Raw genomic sequence first — 14,674 nt, forward strand, 5'->3', positions numbered from 1 at the left:
CTGACAGAAACAAGGGCCTTTTAATGCTAGAGGTAGCATTTTACTCCTGGAGGGTAAAGACAAAGCTGGCTTTTTTCCCCCAACTTTCCGGCTCTTTTTTGTTTCAACTATTGTTATAGTCATACAGTTGTTTAAACAAATGTCTTTGAACTTCCTTAATATAAAAAAGTGATTCATCAATCGATCCCAGTGAATGCTGAAAATGCTTTACTGTTTGAGAAAATAAATTGAATCTTCTGCCTATGGACATGTGTTGTGGAAGTATCAGGGACAGGCCAAGAAACCAAGGGCATGTTCACACTTTTTTACCAGGTAAAGAATCTCAAAGTCAGAAGTAGCAAGCTTTCCTTTTAGCCTCATACTTAAATGTCCAGTGTTAAATTGGTTTCAAAAATGGATGGTTGCACGAGATGACAGAGTAAACAGGATTCTAGACACTCATATATAGTGAGACCAAAAGAGGATAATCTTAGGAGAAAAGCACCGAGTTGTAAAATCCATTTACCTCATTATATGTATATAAAACATTACACATACTGCAAAGAACTCCAAAGATAAGGAAACATAGGACCTTTTCTTTCTTTCTTTCTTTTTGGGGGGGCAGTCCTGTGTCTTGAACTCAGGATGTGGGCACTGTTCTTGGGAACTTCTTGCTCAAGGCTAGCATACTGCCACTTGAGCCACTACACCACTTCTGGCTTTTTCTGGGTATGTGGTACCAAGGACTGGAACCCATGGCTTTGTGCATGCTAGGAAAGCACTCTACACTAGGCCTTGCTCCCAGCCTGGACCTTTTCTTAATTTGTCTTTTCCCTTCTTCTGATGACTCTGTATTCTTTACTTCATATGCTATGTATACATGCCACATCTTGAACTCAAGACCTGAGCACTGTCCTTGGGCTTTCTCAAGGCTAGAGCTCTACCACTTGAGCCACAGCACCACTTCTAGCTTTTGCTGTGTATGTGGTACCGAGGAACTGAACCCCGATCTTCATGCATGGTAGGCAAGCACTAGGCTAAACTCCTGGCCCATGCTGCTACTACTTTCTTAAGAGATCTTGGTCACTTTTACAGCCTCACCTTTTACCTGGAAGCAGGTAATTCCAGAGCACAAATTCTCAGCTAGACTTCCCACTAACTGGTGGCTGGAGAGATGAAAGGACAAAGATAGATAGTCATACAGTCAGACAAAACTGTGATAGTGATTCTCACATGTGTTCACCTGTCGGGAATATCACAGGGAGGTTTTGAACAACAACAAAAAGCCATCTGACCCCTCTGTAGAGACTAATTATAATTGGCCACCTGATGCACAAAGACTGGGATTTTTAAAAAGACATACATCTAGGCAGGGTGGCCCAAGTAGCCTAATCTTAGCTACTTAGAAAGTGGAGATTGGGAAGATCAAGGTTCAAGGTCAACCTCTGGCAGAAAGTTCAAGAGAGTCCCTGTCAGCCAATAAAGCTGGACGCAGTATCATATACTTGTAGGAAGGATAAACTTGAGGAAGCATAAATCAAAACATGGTGGTTCAGATCAGACTGAACATAAAAGGGAGACTTTTTAAAAAATCAAGCAAAATGAAAGGGTCAGGGGTGTGGCTTACATGGTAGAGTGCCTAAGTTCAAACCTCAGAATCTCATAAGTAAGTAAATAAATAAATACTCTAATGAAGATATTCAAGTGTTCTATCAGGTAGCTGAAATTGAGAACACCTACTCTGATAGAAATGACATGGCACATGGGATGTAGATCTGCCTTCCAGAATTTTTTCTTCTTGGGAAAAGCAGACTAAATAGAAGGTGATCATAGATAGATAACCAGTAAGTATAAAATACCAGTGCTTCAAGAAAACTAGGCCTTCCCAGGTGAAGGTATCCCTTTTCAAGTAGAGGATTAGAATTTAATAAATCTGCTTTCTGGAACATTTATTTACAAGTTATGAATGTTTTATTTTTAAAATGTTAACAATACAGTGCAAATCAATGTCCTTTATGACAAAATGTCAAAAGTAAAATATAGATTTGCATTAACTATAAAAGCGTGTTGGATGCTGGTGGCTCACATCTATAAAATCTAGCTGTTCAGAAGGCTGAAGTCTAAATACTGTGGTTTAGAGCTAGGCCAGGCATACAAAGCCATGAGACTGAAGTGGAGGCCTGGCTCAAGTGGTAATGGACCACCATAAGCAAAAAGGCCAGGCAAAAGGGAGAGGTCATAGCACTGTCAAAAATATGTAACTACATAAATAATATGTAAGTCTATGTATGTGTGTGTATTTATATATTCCAAAGGAGCACTAAGTTTTCTTCCTTGTTTTTAAAATACTTATTTAAAAAATACTTACTTAAGATCAGGAGTTTGGCCTACTGGTAGAGTGCTTGCCTAGCATACACAAAGACCCAAGTTCAATTCCTTGGTAACATATACACAGAAAAAGCCGGAAGTAGCACTGTGGGCTCAAGGGATAGAACTTTAACATTGAGAAAGCCCAAGGACATTGCTCAGGCCCTGAGCTCAAGCCCCAGAACTGGCAAAAAAAATACTTATTTAATAAACCATACATTTCTAAAATAGTACAATGAGCTTTGCAATAAATTAAATACAAACTGCTACTAATTTTTTCATAGTCAAATATTCAATTATAAATTAAAGAAGTACTTAAAGGAGTAAGAATTTATTTTTAACTAAAAAGAAACTGTTCTAAGTTCTTAGGAAATTGTTTAAAAGACTTGGTAATGGTGCATTCTTCTTCATCAAAGCTAATCACCCCCACAGCAAAGAATCAGCACACACATTTATCTGGAGAGTATTCATGCAAAGGCCTGTGTGTATATCTTGTACATATTTATTAGTACATGTATATATAACATGTGATAACATCTAGAAAGTAAAGCATATTGCAATTAACAAAGTTGCAGGTAACAAGACCAAGATACGACTAAAGTATTCTTTAGAGGAAAACAATGAAAATTGTACCAAATGTAGCTTGAAAACAAAGTCCAACATTCTAGGACACACTCTCCTTCAGAGCCTTCATTCTCATGGGAAGTCTTGTCCATAAGGCAATGTCTCAACCACCTACCATCTTGAGTTGTTCAGAAACTTGGCCATGAAAACACAGGCTGCTAGGACAGATCTTCTATTAAATTTCTAACCTGCTTGAAATGAAATGTTCTTGAGTTTATGCTCACTATGGAACAACCTGCCCTTCTCCCACATTATCTCAGTGCTTCAGGGCATCTGTCTCTGAGCCTCGTCTTATTTCCATCTGTGTTGAAATGGAAGGATTTGAAAGTCTCCCATGGATCCGCCACAGGTGGGGTGAAGCATGAGCTATTGTTTGGATTTACTGCAAATGACAAGTAAAACAGAAAATATTTTAAATTTGGAGTCAAAAGCCAAAGAAAATAATCATGTCACCTTGTTTCAAATCCATGTAAATAACTGTGTTTGTGTGTTTTGTGTACATGTGTGCATAAAACTTGCAGTGAATCAAAAAGACATCAGTGAACACTCTCTATAGTAAATAGGCAACAGCCTATTATCTTAATTCAAACCTAATCATTCCAAAATGAGTCTCACTGATTTTCCCTTGAAACTAATTTTGAGTCGGGGCTCTGGGGGAGGGGGGGTCTCCAGTTCTAGCTACTAGGTATGCTGAGATCCAAGGATCACAATTCAAAGAAAGCCTGCATAGAAAAATCTAAGCCTTACTCTTGAACTGATGAACACAATGCTGGAAGTGGGGTGTGGCACAAGGTGTAAGAGTGCCAGCCTTGAGCAGAACAAAGCCAAACCAGGGCATGAAGCTTTGAGTTCAAGCTCCAGAACCACCACAAACAAAAACAAACAGCTCATTTTATATCTTCTGGTGTTCAGGTCATTACACTAGATTCTCAAACTACCAACCCCAGATGTCTTCTTAATTTCCATCCATGAGAAGACTAGGTCCACCTAGCTACCCATGCTCCACCGACACCTGGCACATGTACCCTCCATCTCATTCCCAGTGCACCCCCCACATCATCTGTTCCAGTTACACTCTTGCAACGGCTACTTAACTGCTGTCTTCATGTAGAACTACTTGTTTCCACTGGCCTGTACAGCACTCGCTCTACCACCTGCAAGGAGCATATACATCTGTTCAGGAAGCCACCTGCTTCAGTGTTTTGATGGCACTCTAGAAAAACCAATATGCACTGTGTATTGAGCTGAGTATACAGCTCTTAACATTCATTGCATATTATCATATACCATCATTCTACTACATTCTTTCCATGTATTCTTTTTTTTTCTCTGCCCTTTATAGCCATTCCCCACATGCACATGAGCAACTAGTAAATGAGCAGTGCATATCACTCATTTGTGGTCACTGAACAGCATGTTGCCGAGTTGGCTTTCGCCTACAATGACAGGGCCCTCCACATCCCACTGCTGTAAACCTTCCTCAATCAGCCTCTAGGTAACACTCCTACTGAATCTTTCAGTAGAAAGCCAGTTGGCAGTGGACTGCTCAGACTTATATGACTGTACCTCAAAGGTTAAAAAACAAACAGGACCATGGGGACAGAAGAAGGAGTAGGGGGCCATCAGTGGTAACTACCTCCTTTCCAAATGATAGCATCGCCAATGTCCGCCCCCACCAAATAACTGAGATCCAGTGAGTCCAACAGCTGCTGCAGAACTGTCTCTAGTATACTCTGCCCTGTAGAACATGGATTGAGCGACATCCCCGAACACTGGATTCCAGGTAATCACTGCACACTGCCCTCAGCATCTCTTTTCACAGCTCAGGTGAGAAGAGACTGGCAGAATGACATGACTGTGGTTATGATCACGTGTTTGAAATGATAAAGGATCCTCCGTGCAAGGTATAGAAAAGGTTAGCGATTGCTGAAATTGCTCTGACATGTTCTACACACACAGTTTGATAAATATTTTATTGTTATTCCAGGAAAAGCTTTTAAAGGAAGACCTAAGCCAGCAATTAGGGAGGAGAGATGTCTTCTTCTCTGAGAGAGTGGGAATGTCAGCTCTTTTCTGCAATGGGGAGACCGGACAGACCCACCAAGCAGGGTCACCCTCTTACAGCCCCCCCCCAGGCTCCCCAGCGACTCCTCTTTCTTTATTTAACAGCAGAAACTGCAAAGATCTCTGACAGAGCATTCTGAGTGATGGGAATAAATTCAAGGCATACAACTTGATGGGCTCGGTTGTTGTGTTTCTGCCAGTGCCTACCCAAACCTCCACGTGGAAAGTCGGGTTGGAGGAAGCCTGGCTTTTAGAAATGGATGGTCCAGCTGATAGGACTGATGTTCGCTGCACTCCTTAAATCCATTTCTGATTAGAAAAAAAATGTAGGCAAGCATTCAACATCATTATTATCCTACTTAAATTAGAGAAGCTGCAGTGTTTCCAAGCTAATTGGGCCACGTGGCAAAATGTAAAAGATGCTTCAGCTCTGGGCATTGTTGATTTAGTTACCTACTAATAAATGCTTTCTTTAGAATGAATACAGTTTTGAAGGCCTGTTTACATTTCCCACTTGGAAGAGAGGTGCATATGCTGTCAAAAAGCGAGCATCAATGTGATCGCTGACAGCTGAGGACGAAACAGTAAAGAAGATGTTTACTGACAACAGTAAAGAAGATGTTATTTCTGAACTATTCATATAATTGAAAAGCATGTTGTTCTGTTCAAAGGCATGCCTATATAGGTCTTATAGACCTAAACTTGGAAATAATATAGAAATCACTGCTTATGAAAGTCATTCTATATAATGCATAAGTATTCTTAACACTTGTCAGGAACTGAGGCATTTTATTAATGGCATTTAACAGCACAAACAAATATAGCTACAGATTATACCAACAACCCGCAAAGCTATAGTTAGCTAAAACAGAAAATAATAACCTTTCACATTTTTGAAGCCTACCAAAAGAAAAAAAAAGGGGGGTTGTTACAATACACTGCTTCACTGTTTCTTGCCTTTTCTTAAATGGTCTATAAATAAATATATGAGTCACTTAAGACAGGCATTTGCTTGAATTGAAGTGATAATTCTGCCAGAACGTCAGGATAATTAATTGTGGGTAGCAGAAGTTAGAAATGAGGCTAAATTAGGGATTCTGGTTTATTTATTTATTTTTCCTTCATTCTCCTGCTATAATTAGAGGTGATCTTCAGATTGTGCCTTGTCATAGAATAGCATACCTATGTGCTTTCTTGACAAGCCCTGAAACAGGGGTTCATGACTAAAGTGGGGGTATAATGCATATGCACAAAGGCAGCCTTCTCCTACTATTACTACTACTACATACACACACACACACACACACACACACACACATACGTGTACACATGCATGCACAAACACACACATAGGTGTACACTCCCCTTATGCACTTCGAGCACTTTAGAGTTTTCATCTCAGACTTTATAACATTCCTATTTATATTATAGTACCTTCAGTGTCAAAGGCAGAGTGATTTGAGTCCCAACTCTCTCTTGCTCTGTCATCAGGCCACCCAAATACGCTGCCTTCAAAATCTCTGCCTGCCTACATTACCTTCACTGAGGACTGAAATAGCTATATTTCCTCAGGGAATGCTTTGCAACTGCAGGGGGGGGTCTTGTAATGTTTGGGAGGCATCGAAAATGATGCAGCCCCTACCAAGGAGAGCTGCTAGGGTTCCAGGCACAGAAGGGCACTGCCCTGTAGCTAAGGACCAGCTGAACAACAGTCAAAAGAGTTTCTGGAGACATAACCAAAACATAGCCAGAAGAATTCTGCACCCAGGACTAACAAGAACAACCCCATTGTGCAGCCTTCTCAAATTTCAATACAGCCAAGAAAGAAAGAAAGAAAAGTTCCACAGCAAAGTAATTGTATGCTAATCAATTACACTGATGAATTAAATATTAATGACCCAATATACTTCTCCAGTGATGTTTGTCTAGCTGTCAGGTAAAAGACAAGACAAACTAATACAGTTTTAAAGGTCCCGAATGTCCACGCATATCTGTACCCCAACATTAAAATCACTGGAGATTGAAACATGTTGACATAGCATCCAGTTATGTGGATAAAAGCATTGGACCAAACAATTCTTATATCACCAGTGCAAAGCATATGGTAGTATTTTCCAGGTTTTTGTTGTTGTTGTTCAGCTCATTAACTCCATGTACCCTGCATCATTAACTATGCCTTTTGCAACCTCCGTCCTAAGCACAAAAGGATCAGACATCACACTTCCTAGAGCCTCCATAACACAGCAGTGTGGCCAGGCAAAGAGGTGACTGGGGTTCACTAACCATCCTTCTCAGCGCTTATACTTCAAAGCAAACACTAATTGCCTGACAGACTCGCATTGCCTCGGATTCACATAGTCCATGCCTCCCAGCACAGCATCAGAGCAGCACACAGGTAAACCTTCTGCAGTAAAGGACTGCAGACCCGCAAAAGAAGCTAGTAGCTAGGGAAAATACAGGCTGGTTTTACCTACCGGTATGATCCATGCTCAGGAATGCCGAGTTCTGTGGCAGCCAGCCGGCAAGCCCTGGCTCATCTGGCTAAGGAAGCACCCTGTTCGTCTACTACTTATCAGCCCTGGCTGGCACACACAGCATACTTCATGCACTGTCTGCAGGAGCCACCGCCAGGAAATTTATATCTCCAAGGATGACAAACAGCCATTAGCTCCATTACAGGCTGATTAAGAGAGACGGAGCCTATCAAGTAGGTACTCGAATCCTCTGGGGTTTCTACCTCTGTTCTAAGTGAAGGAGGAATTTTAGAAAAAAAAGGGAAAGACAGAAAATCACTGCAATGTTGCTTGTGCTGCTCATTGCATTGGGGGTGGAGAGGGGAGTGCACATGGTATGCTAAACAGAGTGCTTTCCCCAAACTGCCAGAACCACACTGGAGTCAGAAGATGCAGAGATAACTAAAAGGTTAAAAAGAAGAACAACAAGCAGAAATCTCTCAAACTACTACAATAAATGATCCTTTCTTTAGGGGTTCACCTAAATGGGCTTCAGCCTTTATCATCACTGGCATTAACATCCTGGAATGACCTTAATTTAATTGACCTGTCTAATGTAAATTTTAGTGGCTGTAGGGGGAGCGGATAAGGTAGGAAGAGGAGCTGATAAATTGTGATGGGAGTTTGGCCTAGTGGTAGAGTGCCTGCCTAGCGTGCAGGAAGACCCGGATTCAATTCCTCAGTACCACATACATAGGGGGAAAAAAAGCCAGAAGTGGCGCTGAGGCTCAAGTGGACAGTGCTCTGGCCCTGAGCACAAGCCCAGGACTGGCCAAAAAAAAAAAAAAAAAAGACTAATATTACTGGGCATGGTAGCTTATGGTATTGTAACCCTAGCTACTCAGGAGGCTGAAACCTGAGGATTGTGGTTCAAAGCAGCCTGGGCACTAAAGTCCATGAGAGTCTTATCTTCAATTAACCACTAGAAAACAGGAAGTGGAGCTGTGGATCCAGGGGGTAGGGTTGGTAGCCTTGCACTGAAGAGCTCAGGGACAGTGCCCAGGCCCAGCATGCAAGTCCCACAACCACCACCAACAGCAACAACAACAACAAAAAGACTAATATCCCTGTTCTGGCTAGATGTTACTAAAGCTGAGTACTGCTGTTTGGGTTATATTTTTATTATGATTTGTTTTCTTACTTCTGGTTAGAATTTCTGTTCACCTATCCAAACAACAAAGCTCAAAAGCAAGTCACTAAAATGTCACTAATAGCAGGAGGGCTGATTGTCACCGAGGTCAGCATTCTCTAAAGTGTGACAATCTACAGAATCTAAGTAATACAAACTTGAGGATCAAGAAAAAGAAATCAACTAACACAAAAAGCCACTGAACTTTTTTTTATTTTTATTTTTTTAACTTTGCCTGTGCAAACATTACCTCCAAAGACAGGAGAAAATCGTTGAAGCAGAAATCCTGTATCAGGTCTGTGGCTCTCGTTATATTAGGTGGGGGGTGGGGAGGGGGAGCAGCACAATTTGTTTTTTTTTTGTATTTTCTCTGATATAGGAAGCAGGCTGAGCATGATCTCTTTCGATCTATAATACAATGACTTCACAGTACAATGGGGCTCTGCTAGATTTTTTTCTTCCCCTCAGTCATGGGGCTTGAACTCAGAACCTGGGTGCTGTCCTTGAACTTTTTTTGCTCAAGGCTAGCAGTCTACCACCTTAAGCCATGGCATCCCTTTTGATTTCCAGGTGGATAACTGGAGATAAGAATTTCACAGACTTTCCTGCCTGGGCTAGCTTTGAACCATGACCCTCAGATTTCAGTCTCCTAAGTAGCTAGGATTACAGGTGAGCCACTGATACCTGACTAAATTTTTGTTTTGATAGACTAAAAAAAAATTTTTTTTAATCAGTGTGATCATACTCCTGTAGTTGCTAAATTGGAAAGGCAAGTTGGGTCTTCGACATTTTATGCTGCTGCAATTGTAGTGACAAATTACTTATAAATTATTGATAGCCTAGTCTTCCATTGCAAGAGCTTCAGAGATGAAGTACATGTTTTTTTTTTTTAATGTAACTTCAGGTTGTTCCTCTTGCTGTGAGGTTCTTTCATGCAAGAATGTGCGTACATGCATGCGCACACCAGGAGGAATGTCTGTGGAACTTTTATCTCCAATTAACCATCAAAAAAAAAGTCAGAAATGGAGCTGTTGCTCAGGAAGAAGAGTGATCAAAAGAACGCAGGGCAGCACCCAGGCTCTGAGCTGAAGGGAATGAATTGGCATGTGACCCCTTCCCCCAAAGTGGTGGTATGTGCCTGAAGTGACGCTTAGGTTAACTAGTTTGATTGAAGCATCCCACATTCTGTACATGTATCACGTTACACCAGAGTCCACAAATACTGTATTCAATTCTAAATTTGTCCACTTGTAACGACATAAAAAATGGCATTAAATGGAAATAGCGAAGTTAAATAAAACAACCCTTTATGCTGGTTTGTCACAGGATTCCCTTAATGTACTCAAGAACACCTTTCATCCTTCTGTCACCTGCCCAAGCCTCTCTAACTGATGATGTTAGAGATAAACAAAGGATGAGCAATACAGAGAGATATGTACAAATAAGCAACACTAATGCTATGCATCTATTATGAATCAGGCTGTGCTTACAACTGCAGGGTCCACCTGCTTCCTGTCTCCCTGGCCAGTGACATGACGACTGCCCTTCTGCCCCTGTCTAGTACCAGAAGACAGTCATGTACCAGGGAAAATGTACACTAAGGGCCCTACTGTCCTCCAGCCAGCCACAGGGAGAATCCCCTCTGTCCTGTGACTTAATTCAGACCCATGATCAACAAGCTCTAGTTGGGGAATGTCTAACTATACAGTGTTCACTGGACTCTGTACACAAGCACTCCAGAGATGCAGCACAGAAGTAACACTGAGATACGTCTAGATCGTCTCTACTGTGTTTCTCACTATGAGGTCACTTCCTGCTTTTATTAATATTCCCATGTGGATGATTACTCCTTAGCTTTCTTAGAATTAGAATACTAGGTTTGAGGCCAGAAATACTTGGGAACATCTACTCTTTCAAAGTTTTGGGGGAATAGAAGCAAGACAGACATTTTCAAAGGGCAGAAGACCTTGGAAATCAGTGCTGAAGATACCATAGTCTGGCCCCCAGTGGACTGAGATCCTTCTCCACACAAAGTCAGAGAAGTTTAAAAAAAAAAACTTTCCAAGGAATTTTCTTACAAAGATCTTGGGCACACAGATAACCTAGATAGCCTTCTTGAACTTTTTACTTTCTGACTCACCCAATAAGATTAAAAAAAAAAAGTGCTAGGAGATTAACATCCCATGAGAATGTTTGTTCCCAGTTCTGCAGGAAAAGACCCTACTAGAAATATGTTCTGAAAGCATTCTGACCATTTCCAGGAAGGAAGAAAGGAAGGAAGGGAGGGAGGGAGGGAGGGAGGGACAGAGGGACGGAGGGAAGGGTGAAAGAAGGAAAAAAAGAAAGGGAGTGAGGGACAGGGAGGAAGGGAGAGAGGGAGCAAAAGAAAAGGAACAGCTATCGGATAATTTCAGTGAGCGAAGAACTTGGATTTATAACTTTCTCACTTACTAGACTAAATCCTTGAACTATTAACAATTTTATGAACTGCACAGTACAAAATTTTTGCCACAGACTTTCCAGGAAGACCTGAGAAAATAAACAAGGAGACTTTTATCTATGATCTGGAATTTAGGATGTTGTTTAATTAGCATGTCTGGTTTTTTTCAAGTATTATTCTTTGTGAAACTTCTGTTGTAGGGTGTGGGGAGGAGATTCTTGAATTACTTGTTAACATTGGTTTCTCTTTCATTATATTATACCTTCCAGCTATATTTAACTTCTAAACTTCTGGACGGACAACAGGGTGAAATAAATAAATAAATAAATAAATAAATAAATAAATAAATAAATGGCACTAAATGGGAGAGAAGGAAATAGAGCCAAGCTTGAGAAATTAAGAAATGAGTGTTCAAAAAATGGTTATTGTCCTATTTCCAAGAGCCACAGATTTATAAACCAAGAGGGGATGAATTCAATGTATATCATACAAAATTAAGAACTATGAGGGAAGGTAAGGAAGGGATGGGTGAGAATGTTGAAAGGAGGACACACTGTATTCATAAACTGCTTTGTTAGCAACTTATTATGGGAGATAGTAATACCTTTGTGTGTGTGTTTGGGGGGGGGGGTTATAGGGCTTGAACTCAGCCCAACACTGTCCCTGAGCTCCTCAGCTCAAGACTATGGCCCAAACCCCACTTCCCATTTTCTAGTGGTTAAGTGAAGATAAGAGTCTCAGGTCTGTTTGTGGCCGAGCTGGATTTGAACCTTGATCCTTAGATCTCAGCCTCCTGAATAGCTAGGATTACAGGTGTGAGCCACCACACCCGGCCACTTCCAGCTGTTTCTATGTAAGTCGTACCAAGAAATCAAACCCAGGTCTTCGCACATGCTAGGCAAGCACTCTCCCACTAGGCCAAACTCCCAACCTAGTAATACTGTTTTTAAGCCAAGATGGGAGGATACATCATCCTGTCAAGGATTAAATAAGTTTTGTTCTCCCTCTGCCCCCCATCCCCGCTGCCCGTTATCATTGGAAAAATATGCTGGAGTGTCAGAGGGACAAGCTGGGGATGACTTATGCTCCATAAAACTTAGAAATGGTGGGAGGATGCAGCAAAAACCCAAAACAAAGAAGAAAAGCAAAAAATGGAAGACCTGGCTGAACTCCAAAACTCAAGTCACCCTCACTTGCAGAGGGAGAGAACACTGCCCGAGATGTGAGCTGATCTTGTCCCTGCGAGACCCTGAGAGACTGTAGACGTGTTGGTCCAATGCTAGACAGGGCGTCTGGTTGAGATCAAGAGAATCAAGAAGAGATGAGGTGTCAATCACATGGTGTTTTATAGGAAAGGAAGTCCATGAGATTTTATCTCCAATGAAGGAGCAAAATGCTGATTGAAGGCCTGGCTTAAGTGGTAGAGTATCAGTTATGAGGAAAATACTGAGCAAGAGCACTGAGTTCAAGCTTCAATATCAGCATTATATATATGCATATATAAAATAAAAATTAAAAGCAACTACCAAAAATTAGAAATAACCTGCTGAACTAATTATCTCTAACATGGATTGAATATATGCCAAGGGGAATGTGAACTGATTCACTATACTGAGGAAAAAAATTATGAGACTCTCAATTGACATTTATTACATGGAAAAGATATGAAATTGGACTAGGGATTCAGTTCCATGGTAGAGTACTTTTCTTGATGTTTGAGGCTCCGGGTTCCAGCCCTAGCACTATAAAAACAAACAAACGATTAAGTTATTATAATAATTAATATATTCATATTGTGGTACCATCATTGTTTCTATATGTTAGACTTAAGATTTGCAGAAGGAAGTCCCACAAATTAAGAAACCAAATTTGTAATCTAGTTGGGGAAGCTGAAATGAAGAATTTTAGTGTATTTCCAACTCGTTTGCTAAAACACAAAGAGGACACACCTACTGGTTAGCTTTCAAAAATAACAAGATGACACAGAAGAAAGCTATTTGTTCACTGCATTTCAACCAAGGGTTCCCTCAAGGAAGGCCGACGGGTCAAGTAGCAAACTCGGCCCATGACCCACTTCTTCAATGAAGTCTCTTCCAACTCCGAATGTCATTAAAGAAATAAATAAAACAGGCACCAAAATAAACTCATTTCATGAATTATTCAACTGAGATTTAAAAAGTTAGAACAATCATTACCTTCATTTAAAAATTAATAATTCTGCCATGACTAGTTATGTCATAAACTTTTTATTTAAAAAATACTGGTCACTTTTACTAAATTCCAAGAGATGGCTGCATTTAAAAATTATTTCTGAAGGGAAACTAAACTATCTACCATTCAAAGCTGAATGACATACCACTATTCAGATCAATTTCCTTAGCACTTCAGAGGTTTTTAAAAATAGTTTTCAGGAACTTTAAGTATATTCTGTCAGGACCAGTGCTCAAAATAATGACTGACTCAGTAGCAATACAAACAATACAGGTCCCTTCCAGCAATGCAGAGAAAGGCACCTTCTCATTCTGGCTCAATAATGGGCCAAAAAGAGCTCTGGGTCCTATCCATCAGCCCAAAGACTGGCCTGTTGCCTAAAGGGCAGTGATTGCTCCTTATGGATGAGACTACTGTTTTAAAACCCACCAACAAGGGGAGTCTACAAATCAGTGCAGGGTATGCTGGAGGTAAACTCCAAGGGCAAGAGATAAACTCTCCCACCCAGCCCCCCAAAAAGGGTAACACTATGAAGATGGCCTGATGGGGTCCTTGCCACCCACTCTCTCTATGTCTTGTAGAGGCTGTAAGAAAAGGTCAAGGGCCAGTACCAGTAATCCATATCTGTCTTGCCAGTTGCTAGGAGGCTGGGATGGGAGATCACTTGAGTCTAGGAGGTTGAGACCAGATTTGGCAATAGAGTGACACCTCACCTCACAAAAGGTTGGGGGAAAGGAAAGAAAAGAGAAAAGATGGAGGAGGCAGAGAGGGAGACTAAAAAATCAGACTAATGAGTTTATTTTCCTGCCACAAAATCACAATTGTCACTCAGTATGAATACTTAGCCATGGAAATTTTTATGAGAATGGCTCTTTTTTTTGTCATCATTCTGCATTTATCTCCTTAAGCACTGGAAAAAGGAGAGGTATGCCAATATTCTTCATCAGTCCAGGACATCTAGTGCACAGAAGGTAATTAACAAATGCCTACCCGACTGCAGTGAGGACTAAGTGTTTAGATTTCTGCTGTTCTCTGGGAGTCAGGCTGAGTTCCTACCTCAGCTCAAGTAATACGGACTGAGCTGAGCTTACTCCTCACAGCCCTAAACTTAGCACAGAGAACAGTAAACATCAACACCAGCCGTCTAGATAGCTTCAGCAGGGCTTGTCAGCAGCCCAGCTAACATCTTTGGAGAAAGTGGTCATAGAAACAATCCTGTGAAGCCAGGTGTGGTGGCTCACACCTGTAATCATAGCTACCCAGGAGGCTACCCAGGTGGTTCAAAGCCAGCCTGAGGAACTAAAGACCATGAGACTCTTATCTACAATTAACTACTGAAAAACCAGA

At 41.0% G+C, this 14,674-nt stretch overlaps 1 protein-coding gene across 1 annotated transcript in view; it reads right to left on the reverse strand.

Moving 5' to 3' along the window:
• Positions 1-7,715, reverse strand: part of Phactr2 (phosphatase and actin regulator 2) — a 381,904-nt gene extending 374,189 nt beyond the window's left edge. Inside the window, exon 1 of the mRNA XM_090338008.1 lies at positions 7,509-7,715. Within this exon, the coding sequence (XP_090194134.1) occupies positions 7,509-7,521 (13 nt within the window). The 5' untranslated portion in view covers positions 7,522-7,715. The remainder of the gene's footprint in view (positions 1-7,508) is intronic.
• Positions 7,716-14,674: the final 6,959 nt, after the last annotated feature.

The sequence above is a fragment of the Megascapheus bottae genome, chromosome 8 (genome assembly GCF_031878675.1).
Source record: "Megascapheus bottae isolate mThoBot1 chromosome 8, mThoBot2.hap1, whole genome shotgun sequence".
Classification (NCBI taxonomy): domain Eukaryota; kingdom Metazoa; phylum Chordata; class Mammalia; order Rodentia; family Geomyidae; genus Megascapheus; species Megascapheus bottae.